Below are 11,954 nucleotides of genomic sequence, written 5' to 3'. Positions count from 1 at the left end.
TACATGTGGCGATCAATTTTCTTAGATTCCCGGTATCTTCTGAGCAGCCGGCGCAGAATCCTCATTCTCCTCATCCACGTGACCTTCTCTGGCATTCGGGCATTGGCTGTACCCTTACGCTTACCTGTGGAGAAGATGAGTTAGGAATGGGCCACTGTCTGTAATACAGCAAATGAATATAGTTTCAAGTCAGGGTCCTTAACTCATTTAATCCTCACAACCTCATTTTAAGTAGCATTACTTCCATTTTCCAATGATGATCCCAACTACTTAAGCTCCTTCATTTACTCAAGTTTAAAGGAAGCACAAACATGGCAGTAATTCCCCATTCACTTCATACAGAATGTGGGTTTAACAGGCAGTGTACCAAAACAGCATAGCCCATTGTAAGGAGCTTCCCTCAATCATTCTGACACTAGCAAGTTATTTTAGATTTAGACAGACAACATTCTCAAGGACCTAGCAGAATCCTTGGGATAGTGTAGGTAGGGACTTAGTGAATGTGACTTCCTACCAGCAATACTCTCAATTCAATACCCGCATCAACTTTCTGATTTGCACACAGGCAGAACACAACAAATATCATGGAGTAAGAAACGGGCTCAAGATGAGACAGAGCGCAAAGATCTTGAATGTATTTCAGTGTAGATGCCAGCACCCATTTTTTCTTACCTATGCCCATGTGCCTGCCCTTCCGGCGGGCCAAGGTGTTTTTCCGGCAGCGAGCCCGTGAATGGACCGTCACAGGCTTGCGGATGATCAGCCCATCTTTGATTAGCTTACGGATCTGCTGACCTGAAAGCAGAGACACCGCTCACATTCTTGGCCCCATGGTCTCAAAAAGGATAGAAATACTGCAACTTGTTTATTTCTTGCCTCCGAAAACCAAACAAAACCTCTATCTTTTCTTTTTCCTTCACAAACAGAAGTTGTGAGAGATACTTTTTGTTTTTCAGACAGTCTCCCTATGTTGCCCAGGCCCATCTTGAATTCCTGAGCTCATGATCCTCCTGCCTTAGCTTCCCAAGTAGCTAAGATTACAGATGCCTGTCACCATGCCTGGCCTTTTCTATTTTAAATATAATAGAGCACATTCAAAAGAACAAGCCTGATACAATGACTCCTCCATTTTATACATCCCCTGAATAATGAGCTTTCCTAGGTTTGTAAAGAGTCAACATAGGCTAGGTGTGGTGGCTCACACCTGTAATCCCAGCACTTTGGGAGGCTGAGGCGGGCGTTATCACCTGAGGTCAGCAGTTTGAGACCAGCCTGGCCAACATGGTGAAACCCCATCTCTACTAAAGATACAAAAACTAGTCAGGTGTGGTGTCATGCGCCTTAGTCCCAGCTACTTGGTGGGTGAGGCAAGAGAATCACTTGAGCCTGGGTGTGAATGCTTGGGCCTGGTTGCAGTGAGCTGAGATCTTACCATTGCACTCCAGTACGGGTGACAGAGTGAGACTCTGTCTCAAAAATAAATAAAAAGAGTAAATTAGCCAGGCGTGGTGGTGCACATCTATAATCCCAGCTGCTCGTAGGAGGCTGAGGCAAGAGAAATCAATTGAGCCTGGGAGTGGGGTGGGGGTTGCAATGATAAGATGGCACCACTGCACTCCAGCCTGGGCAACAGAGCGAAAACTATCTCAAAAAAAAAAAAGTTATTTATCTGATGCAGGACAAGGGAAGGAGATAAGGTGAAGAGACAGATCCTAGGTACTCACGCGAGTTAGCATTGGCAATTTCATTGGTCTCATTCGGGTCCAACCAGACCTTCTTCTTGCCACAGCGGAGGACACTAGAGGCGAGCCTCTTCTGAAGCCTGAGCATACTGGACACACAGAAAACATTATTAGACCCTGAAGGCCACTCCTGGGCAAGAATGAACGTGCCCAAGACCTGCCCTTTGCCACCCACACCACAGCCTCTAACTCAGACTGTTCCCTAAGTCATCTTTAAGGCTCTGGGCTATGCAGCTGGCTCTCCTGGGTTTAGACTTTGAAGCCCAAGCTATGCCGTTACCTCCCTGAGCCATATTTGCATTTCTCTCCTCTGTAAAGTCAGGCCAGGGACTTACTGGAATGAACAGGGGGCTTATGCCATTTCTGGTACTCAGCATCTGAAGAATATTCGAGATGAGTAGACTTGATTATCTAGTCTAGAAACGCAGGCAAGTTACTCTGCTTTCTGGGCTCATTTCCTTGCTTTATCACAGTAACAAGCCACATTCGGCCATTCATAGAGATTTCCTTTAGTGGCCAAAGGAGTGGAAAGCGTCAATCACCTAACTCGGCAGTCGGAGGCCTGAGGCCTAGGCTAGGCTTGCCCTACGTCACGTGAAAGCAGAGATCTGCTCGGCTCCGGTCGTGCCCAGCAAAAAAGGGCCCACGGCTCGGTCCCGTTTGCTGCCTTTGTTCTGCCCGCGTGGGTCCACCCGACACGTGTGCGGCGCGGCGCCTGCCGGGGCAGCTTTTCCGGGTCTCAGCGGCTGCGACAATCCCCGCTCCCCCAACTCAGGAGACCCGGGACAAGTGTGCTCCGGCCTACCCCAAACTCCGACACCAGCCGCTTTAAGGCGGCCTCCATCTCATCTCCCCTAACCCCAGCTGCCGTCCCAAGCCCGACCATCCCCTGGCGGAACACGTCATCGCCGGCGGGAGACCCGCGGGCCCTCACCTCATGGCTGCGGCCGCAGCAGCGAAAGGAAAGAGCTCGCTTGTGCCTGGCTCCTCCCATTATCTGCGAAGAGGAGAGCCCAAACTCCCGTCCAATTTCGTCTGTATTCCTGTCCGGTTCTTTCATCTTCCGCCACCCCAAACTCACTCATGGCCTCCATAAAGAACTGGAATGATAAACGTCTAATATAGGAAATCGGTTTTAAACTTAAAAACATAGAAAGTGTACCCCTTCTGTAGGGAAAGTGGTATAGTCCGACTTCCTACTAGACATGCGCAGCAAGGGTACCCGATCACGTGGTTATTTGTAACCGGAAGTCAGCTGGATTGCTTAGGCGGAGTGAGAGAGATGTTGCTAGAGGCCTGGTGTTTGGGGGCGTTCAGGGGGTTGTGGGTGGGTACTTTATTAGCGGGGAAAAATTCAGTTAAAGAAGCGAGAGAGAATAATGACAGCAGATATCAGACAAAGGCGCCCTCTCATTGACTCTCGTAGTAGATTGAAAGCCCCTGGAGTGCAGAATAGATCACTAAAAGATGTTAGTGTTTTTATGCTACTGCGGGTCTTTAACCTCTTGGTGCCTCAATTTCCTCCACCGTAAAGTGGACCTAATCCCAATATTTCTGTCATCCAGTTGTGAAAATTACTTGAGGTAACGTCTGCAGTTAGCAAAGGAAGGCATTAAGACAGCCGACTTGCCGAGGTGGGTGGATCACCTGAGGTCAGGAGTTAAAGACCAGCCCGGCCATCATGGTGAAATCACATCTTTTTTTTAAAAAAAAAAAAAAAAAAAAAAAAAAAAAGCCGCCTCTTGGAGGGTAGGAACCAGTCTCTTGGTTCACAACTGTACTGTGGCAGACATGGATCCTCGATCGAACACACCTGAGAAATACTGCATTGGTTGCATGGACGAATGATTGCAGAAAATAAAATTTAAAAAAAGAAGGGCTGAGCACGGTGGCTCACGCCTGTAATCCCAACATTTTGGGAGGCCAAGGTGGGCAGATCACTTGAGGTCAGAAGTTCAAGACCAGCCTGGCCAACAAGGTGAAACCCCCGTCTCTATTAAAAATACAAAAATTAGACGGGCGTGGTGGCGGGCACCTGTAATTCCAGCTACTTCGGAGGCTGAGGTGGGTGAATCACTTGAACGTGGGAGGCGGAGGTTGCAGTGAGCCGCGATGGCGCCACTGCACTCCAGCCTGCCTGACAGAGTGAGACTCTGTCTCAAAAAAAAAAAAAAAAAAAAAGTCAGGACCACTCGGTTCTTTTCTTCTGATCTGGAGCACCCAATGCAAAAATCCAAGGAGAGCATTCTGGGGTTTAAGAAGTCTACATCTGAATTGAGGCTCCAACTCATGATTGGTTCCCACTGATCACCCTATCTCTTTTATCTCAACTTTCCTGCCTGAGAAAGTAGCAGAGAGAGAAAGGGAAGCAGCATTTATGCTACTTCCTCACAACACAATTAGTGTTGTCCTCATTTTACAGCTGAGGTAACAGATTGAGAACGCTGGCATCTCTGAGTGCAAAGCCCATGCTTTCGCGGTTATGCCAGCCTTTCTTGTCTCCAAGGGGCAGGTGGAAACCCTGCTCAGGATTGGAGCTCTTCCTGGAAGGCTTCTAAGGGGCTTCATCTTCACTCACTGCTCCTCCTTCCCCAAGGTGATGTGATCAGAGAAATGACAGGCTGACCATTCACTTGTTATCAGAATCGGGTGAGGAGGAGGAGTCCCATAGTCTCCTCTCCTGCAGAACACAGCAAGCTGGCCTTATTTTAAGGTCACTTGACCTGGAGAGGGTCTTCTCCATCTCTCCTTTCTGTGGAGCAGGAGAAAGGGTGAAGTAGGAAGGAACTGGGTCCTCCTGTCATGACTGACCCTTTCATTGCAGCTTACACCTTTTCCAAACAACCCAGCAGTCCATTTATTTCTCCCTCATCCTCCCAATAATCTCAGGTGACACAGACTCCACAGTACCAGGAACCCCATTTTATAGGAGAAGAGGAAACTGATGCTCACAGAGGCGATTTGTCCAGGGCCATACAACCGGAAACAGCCTGAGCCAAATTGGCACCAAGGTGTACTGCCCGGAATCTCCTATTCATCTTCTCTCTACCAGTCATGGTGGGTGGAGTCCAGACCTTGGATGTTTGTCCCTAAATCAGGGGTAAAGGTGGAGCAACTCTAGGTCAAAGGTCATGAGATCTGATTTTACCAGCCTCTGCTCTCTCAGCTCCATATTTCTTCCTCTTTTCTCTTCCAAGAGCAGGGACCTCACCCAGTCCCATTCCTGGCCTTTTGGAAGAGCAGGGACAGGGGGTAGGGGGCTGTATCCTAGTGACTGATTAAGGCAGAACTCCTGGACCTCTGGTATTTCTTTTGCTGTCTCTGTTGGACACCCTCCCCATCTTAGCCTCAGCCTCCCACCAGCAGCCCCAGAGCTATGTTGGAGGGGGAGAGGCTTTTCTGTTTGGTTTGATGCAGCCTGAGCCCCACACTGGGGAGAAAGGAGTTAAAGCCAGGTCCCAGAATCACAGGGACCGGGAAGTTCCGGTAGCCCAAGCTGGAGTGGGTCGGAGAGACCCGCAGGAAGAGAGGTTTGGGACAAAAGGGGGGCGGTGCCAGCTATGCCAATCCGCGCTACATCCCCATCAGCGCTCGGCATCCACTGGTAGACCGCCCCCCACCCCACCCCCAAGTTCCACGCCTGATTTCTCCCTTCCCGCCCCAGCGGGCCGCCTGAACGCCGCGGCCAGTCAGAGGCCCACCTGCGGCCCCCTAGAGCCAGGAGGGGCTTGCCTCCCGGCGGCCGCCAGCCCTTTGGGTGCGCGGAGCCGGCGGAGGGGCTGCGAGGGGCGGGGCCGGGGCGGGCGGAGGGAGGGAGGGAGGGAGCAAGGGAGGGGTGCGGGGAGATGCTGAGCCCACGGGAGAGGCGGCGGCGGCAGTGGAGAGAGCGGGAGGAGCGAGGCAAAGCAGGAAGGAGGGAGCCGGAGGCCGGGCTGGGTGGCTGGACCGGGTGCTGGCTGCGCCGCGCTGTTCTCGGCTCCCACGGCCTCTCCCATGCGCTGAGGGCGCCCGGCTGGGCCCGGCCGGCGGCGGGAGGGGAGGCTCCTCTCCATGGTCCAGAAGACCAGCATGTCCCGGGGCCCTTACCCACCCTCCCAGGAGATCCCCATGGAGGTCTTCGACCCCAGTCCGCAGGTGAGGCGTAGTGGCCCGGCCCAAGGGGTGGGGGCCGCCCCCGTGGACCGTGTGGGGGTCGGCTCGAGAGGCGCTGGAGAGGAAGGGGTTCTATGCCTGGCGCGGAGGGGAGAGGGTTGCCTGCGGGCCCCCATCCTTGCAGGCTGTGATTCATGGGCGCTGGGCCTGGGGCTGGGAGGCGATGCTGCAGAGCGGGGAGGGGGCGGGTTGGCTGCCTGTCACCCTCGCCTCCTTGTCTCCCCCGCGTCAGGATTCCTGCCGCTTGGGCACCGGCTTCAGTGGGCTGAGCGTGGGGGTGCTGGTGGGGAGGATCTGGGCCTTGCGAAGGGGAGGTTGAGGAGGCTAGAAAGCCAGCCAGGCTAGGGGGGCGATGCAGAGCACGCTCGGGGGCGCCAGGCGGGTGTGGGTGGGGCGGAGGTGGCACGGGGAGATGGTCAGAGGGCGGTGCCAAATGCCAACAGGACTTCAAAGCCGAAAACATTGGTTCTCGAGGGTGAGGAAAGGGCCAGTTCCGGGCGAGGCCCTCTTCTAGCCACCTGGGCTCCATCTCTACATCGGACCTGCTCCCTTCCCCCACACCCACGTTGACTTTCCTCACCCCCGCCCCCGCCCCGAGAACGCCTCCAAAGTTTGGAAAGTTGGATGGATGCCAACGCACTGTCTGGGAGGGGGGAAAAGCTGTTTTACCTGAGGGAGGGGTCTGCTTCTCCATCCCGGCCCTCACACTTTTCCTACGCCCCGGGTTAACCCCAGGAAGTGGCATTCTTGGGCGTGCTGGGTTCCCATGGGGTGACCAAGCAGGCTCTGGGATGGTCTTGCCAGGGGATTTCTTTGGGACTGTCCTTCTCCAAGGGTAGCATTAACTCTTCTATTACTATGGCCACAGCTGTAACCACCATGATAATGTGGTTGATGGGGAGGTAGAGGGGTCAAGTCAGACCTAAAAATACCTTCCTCCACCCTGGGCCCCTTTGAACTTGGGAGGCAGCTGACTGGGGCCTTCCTTTCAGCTGTCCCCTGTCTCTCCGAGTGCCACTCCCTTGCCCAGCGTGGTGGTGGGGGGAGGGTGGTGTCTGGGACTCACTGGGAGATCCTCTTAGGTTTGTAGGGAGCATCAAGACTGGAGTTTGGGTGTATGTGTGGTTTGAGAGAAAGGTGGGGAGGGGAGGATCTTGGAAGGGTCCCCAGGTGCCCTCCTTTCCCATTTTCCATCCTTTTTCTTGTACCCTGATCCCAGCAGCCACAACCCCCAGTCTGGTTGTGGTTCCTCTAGGTTCTCTGGCCAAAGAAAGTCTAGGAGGGAGACTGAGGGCTGGGACTTGGAAGCCTGAGCCTTCACTCTCTCTCCCCATTCTGGACTGGGCTGAGGCCAACTGTGTGTATGCGTGTGAGCTGGGGAGGGCCAGAAGCAGATCCTCTTACAGGAGGCCTGGAAATACCTGAAGCCCTTAACCTGAACATGCTGCTTCCTGAAAGCTCAGGTGGTGTTTCTTCCACCTGAGCCAGGAGCCTGGTCAGTGAGGCTGAGCCAGCCTTCCCGCTAGGGATCTGTGGGGCTGTGTCCTAGGCTCATGTGGGGTGGGGCTGAGGGACATTTAGATCGACGTTGCCTGATGGGTACCATGGGCATGGGGCATGGGCAGTGGCAGCTGGGGGCCACAGGGTAGCAGCTTGATCCCTCTTGCCCCCTTGGGGAGGGATGTGGCTACTGTGATTGTGAGGAGAGGGAGCTGAGAAAAAGTCCTGCCTGGGCAAGGGACGAGAGTGGGGAGCAAAGTGTGCCCCCATGGTGCCAGGGATTGGGCTGGATGTTTACTCTCCAAATACAGTTCCATGCCCCTACTCCCTCCCCAGAAATCTGGCTCTGAGTCTCCAAGGGAGCTGTCACCCCCTCCCTACTCTGAATAGGGAAGGGAAGAGTTGGGTATGGGGAGAAGAAGCCAGGCTGGGCTCTGGGTTGGCAGTTCTTCCTCTCTGGGGGCCACCAACATAAACAGCCCCGCTCTGCTCCTGCGGAGGGGGAGGGGGACTTTCCCGCTCTCTCCACCCCCACCCCCAGCACTGCTGGCTGCCTCTCCCTCTCCCTTCCTCGGAGGCCGTGCAGCCTGCCCTGCGTCTTAATTAGCTCTGCTGCCTAATGAACCTCCAGCTTCTCTGCGCCTCCCCCCTTCCCAGAGTCTCTGGCTTGGTTTGGGGGTTTCCGTGTGGGCCTCCTAGGGCCCTCTTGCACTGGTCCCCACTCCTAGCTGTGGTCTGGGCCCTCTCTGTGAGGATGGGAGACCCTCCCTTGGGCTGTACCACCTCGGGAAGAAGATGCAGGGGTTGGGGGTGGGGCTGTTCGGATCTGGGAATGCTGTTCCCAGGCTTGGCTGTAGCTGTGGGGCTGGCAAGATGAGGGTTGGGAAAGGGCCCTTCTGATTCTACCCTTGGTTCCTTTCCTGGCCTCTTCAGGGCAAATACAGCAAGAGGAAAGGGCGATTCAAACGGTCGGATGGGAGCACGTCCTCGGATACCACATCCAACAGCTTCGTCCGCCAGGTAATGGGGCGGCTGGGCGGAGAAGAGGGAGGTGGCTGGTTGGTGGAGACCAGCGTTGGCGAGCCAGGTCTGCGGTATTCTCCAGCCACCCTTCCCTGTGCCATTTGTCACCTGCCTGGAGCTACCCCATCACCCTGACACTCCATGACTTCTCCTGGATGTGCTGTCAGCTGCACCCACTCACTCATCCCCCGCCCCTGCCCGGCCCCTCCCCCAGCACCAGGCACCTTCCCCTGCTGCCTGCTGGCCTGCGTCATCTCATTCAGGGACAGCCTGGCCTGCCTCCCTCTAGCTTGCTTCGGGCTGTCACCCACTCCCCCTGCCGGCTGTCTGCTTCCATGTCCTCCCCCAGAATCTGTGACAGGGTGGGGTGGAGGCAGGTCCTAGGAAAAGCAGAGCCAGGATGTTTGGGTCCCTGTAGTCCAGGTGAGGCCCTGGTCAGGGAAACACGCTCCTCGCCTCGAGACATGACTATCTAAGAAGCACAGAGAAAGGGTGACAGTGACAGGGTGGGGGCGGTTGTGGCATGTGGCTGTTGATTTTGTAATGAAGACTATAGCCTAGCACCCCTGCCTGAAAGGGTGTAAGTGAGAATAGCTTTCTGGGGTCTCTTGTGTTCAGTCAGGAAGCAGCTGTTCTCATCTCTCTGTCAACCCTGGGCCATCTTAAGCTCAGGGTGAGGCACGCAGAGAGGCATGTGGTTGCTATGACTACTTAGCATCTCACCAAAGCCTGGTACCCAAAAAAGGCGAGAAGGGCTCGGGATTAGACAAGGAAAAGGCGTGCATTGAAGAGGAAATGGGCAGAGCATGTGAGGGCAGAGGACAGAAGAGAGGAGGGGTCCCCGGAAGATGAGCCCCTCTCCTCCACCTTGGGCCAGGAGTGAGGGTGATGCCAGGCAGAGCCACCACTGATTAGAGTGATGCTCTTCTCTCCGATTCTTCTGTTTCTACAGCGCTTGGCACATGTGCGCCTCAGTCTGACTTGGGAGGTTCAGGAAGGGGAGCCTTCATTCTAGCCTTTTCTAAGTATAGGAACGACAGGAAGTCCTTTCTTCAATCACTCCCTCATCTCTCCTGTTGCAGGACTTGGCCAGGGCTAGCAAGGATGCCGCTGTGCTTTTATTGCCCCTCTTGGCAGAAAAGGATCTTGGTTCCTTCAGCGTTTGCCATCCCAGGGGATTAGACCCCAGCCTCCTTTTAGCTCCCCAGCTCTGATCCCCAGTAGGTGGTGGGGAGTGGGGGGGCAGTCCTTGCCACATCTCTGAGCTAAATATACCCTAGCAGTTTGCACATGTAGCAACTCTGCTTGTAACCTGAGCCCCCGAGGGAACAGGCAGTTTGGGCCACCCCCTAGGCCAGCAGGGCCAGGCACTGAGGGCGCTGGGATGGAGGTGCCCAGCCGGACCCTGGTGGTGGTGAGCTGGGGATGGAGCGGGGGTGGCAGCGGGTATGATAGGCTCTCAGGAAAGCTGGCGGAGGGCGGCCTTTGCTCCAGCCTGTCTCCATGCCTCCTCACTGTGTCCTGTCTCCTGCCATTTCTGATATGTGTGTGTGTACGCATGTCTGCATATATGTGCGTCGGTAAGTGTGTGCGTGCCTGCATGTGCCTGTGTGTCTGGATATGCGTGTGTGTGTCTGTGTGTGCATGTGAGTCTGCATATGTGTGTGTCTGTACGTACCTGTGTGTGTGTGCGCGAGCGCGTGCCTGCGTGTGTGCTGGGGTCAGTGAGTGCCTCTCTGCTAGTCTGTCTCTGTGCTGTTTCCCTGGCTCTTTGACTCTGTGTGCTCCCATCAGGGTGGAGAGTGGAAGCTACACTGGTTTTCTTTCCCTCCTTCCTGCCTCTTTCCCCGCTTCTATTAGTGACCCCCGCCCACCCCAACCCGTCTCCCCCGGGTCTCCCATTTTCATGATTTGACTGGGAAAGGGATGGGCAACTGCACCAGCTAATGACCTGGGGCCCCTGGGGAGAGGTGGGACTTTGTCTTCTCTCTTTCCCGGGACCCCTCCTTGTCAAACTCATGGACATTCCTGGCCAAGTGACCCTTTTATGCCCTCAGGAAAGAACCTCTACATCTCTGCAGTCCACCTCTTTCCCCACATGACCTCCTACGCCTTGTCCAACACCACCCACATAGTCACACAAATCCACGCCTCCTGCCTCCTGTCCTCACCTGTCCCCCTCCCTCAGGGACGCGGATGTCTGGGAGTCCCTCCCCCAATCCACCCATGTGGCTGTATGCATGCAGTCATTCAAAGCCATGTATAGAGCACACGCACCTCAACACACCTGCACATTCCCGCACACACACGAATCGCGGCACGTGCAATCCCACTACCAGGTCTGTATGGGCTACACGTGTCTTACACATACGTGTGCGTCCCTAAAGGAGTTCTTTGTGATCTGGGTTGGTCACTGTGGTCAGAGCCAGCTGCCTGGCACCCAGCAGCCCTCATCGTGGGGAAAGGCCTGTCCCATATCCTGCTCTTCACGTGCCTCTTTGGTCTGCACCAACCTGGGAATCTTGGGTTCTCTGGTGTCCTAGGAGAGCCTGAGGGTTGGGGCTGTAGGTGGTGAAGTCTGATTCTGGCACTGCCAACTAGAGGAGCAGGGGAGGTAGGAGTCTATCCCCCTCTACCCTTGAGCAGAAGCTGGTAAAATCTGTGGCGGCCGCATCATGCAGCAGGCCATCCACAGCTGAGTTCAGAGCTCAGGCCGAAGCTGGTAGCTGCAGTGCCTGGCATGGACACTCCTGGATCTCGGCTGAGTCTATCTCAGTGGGTGCTGGGGGCAGGGGAGGGAAGGAGCAATGGGAGTGGAGACTCATCCCTGGCATTCCTCCCTTGCCTTATGCCCCTATCAGGTTCCCACCCCTCCCCGGGCCCCAAGCAGCTGTCCTTGGGCCTGCCTTCATCTCCTGCTTGCTGCTGTCACCCTCACTAGGGCCACACTTTCCCCAGGGGCCTGAGAAGTCTCAGATCCTGGTCCCTTCCACCTAATACCACCTTCTCCTAGCTCTTTTGGTGTCATGCTGGGCTGGCTGAGACTTGAGGCATCCGTGATGGTGGCACCTCCATGCCTTCCCAGGCCCAAGAGCTGGGGGAGCACAGGCCCTGAGCTGGCTCTGTCTGTTTTCAGGGCTCAGCGGAGTCCTACACCAGCCGCCCATCGGACTCTGATGTGTCTCTGGAGGAGGACCGGGAAGCCTTAAGGAAGGAAGCAGAGCGCCAGGCATTAGCGCAGCTCGAGAAGGCCAAGGTGAGAAGAATGTGGGGAGCGGCTATGCTGTATTACTCCCCTGCCCTGGGCCTTAGAGAGAGCCTGTACAGACCCAGGGTCCAGCCTTGACCCACTCACTTCCTAGCACCCCTGAACCTTGTTCCTTGGTCTTCCTCCTGCGCAATGTGGGCTAAAATCCCTGCCTCCTTATACAGGATTCATACGTATAATAAGTGCCTATTATTATATTGTTTCCACACATAATAAGGGCTTGATAAGTGTTTCTTTTTTTTTTTTTTTTTTTTTTTTTTTTTTTTTTT

General features: G+C 55.0%; 2 protein-coding genes across 5 annotated transcripts in view; one reads left to right on the top strand and one right to left on the bottom strand.

Annotated features, from left to right (window-relative positions):
* The window catches only part of RPL19 (ribosomal protein L19), a 4,463-nt gene extending 1,682 nt beyond the window's left edge, over positions 1-2,781 (bottom strand). Inside the window, exons 1-4 of the mRNA XM_017497266.2 lie at positions 2,677-2,781; positions 1,725-1,831; positions 673-795; positions 4-124 (exon numbers count right to left, since the gene is read on the bottom strand). Coding sequence (XP_017352755.1) covers positions 4-124; positions 673-795; positions 1,725-1,831; positions 2,677-2,681 — 356 coding nt within the window. The 5' untranslated portion in view covers positions 2,682-2,781. The remainder of the gene's footprint in view (positions 1-3; positions 125-672; positions 796-1,724; positions 1,832-2,676) is intronic.
* Positions 2,782-5,584: 2,803 nt separating this feature from the next.
* Positions 5,585-11,954, top strand: part of CACNB1 (calcium voltage-gated channel auxiliary subunit beta 1) — an 18,687-nt gene continuing 12,317 nt past the window's right edge. For 3 of the 4 annotated variants that reach the window (XM_017497260.2, XM_017497259.2, XM_017497262.2), the window contains exons 1-3: positions 5,585-5,876; positions 8,328-8,414; positions 11,554-11,673. In XM_017497260.2, coding sequence (XP_017352749.1) covers positions 5,793-5,876; positions 8,328-8,414; positions 11,554-11,673 — 291 coding nt within the window. In that variant the 5' untranslated portion in view covers positions 5,585-5,792. Of the gene's footprint in view, positions 5,877-8,327; positions 8,415-9,724; positions 9,832-11,553; positions 11,674-11,954 lie in introns of those variants that run through there. The other variant, XM_017497261.2, reaches the window with a different exon arrangement.

The sequence above is a fragment of the Cebus imitator genome, unplaced genomic scaffold (genome assembly GCF_001604975.1).
Source record: "Cebus imitator isolate Cc_AM_T3 unplaced genomic scaffold, Cebus_imitator-1.0 Scaffold228, whole genome shotgun sequence".
Lineage (NCBI taxonomy): Eukaryota > Metazoa > Chordata > Mammalia > Primates > Cebidae > Cebus > Cebus imitator.
The sequence above is the reverse complement of the archived record's forward strand: the minus strand, read 5'-3'. Positions and strand labels throughout refer to the sequence as shown.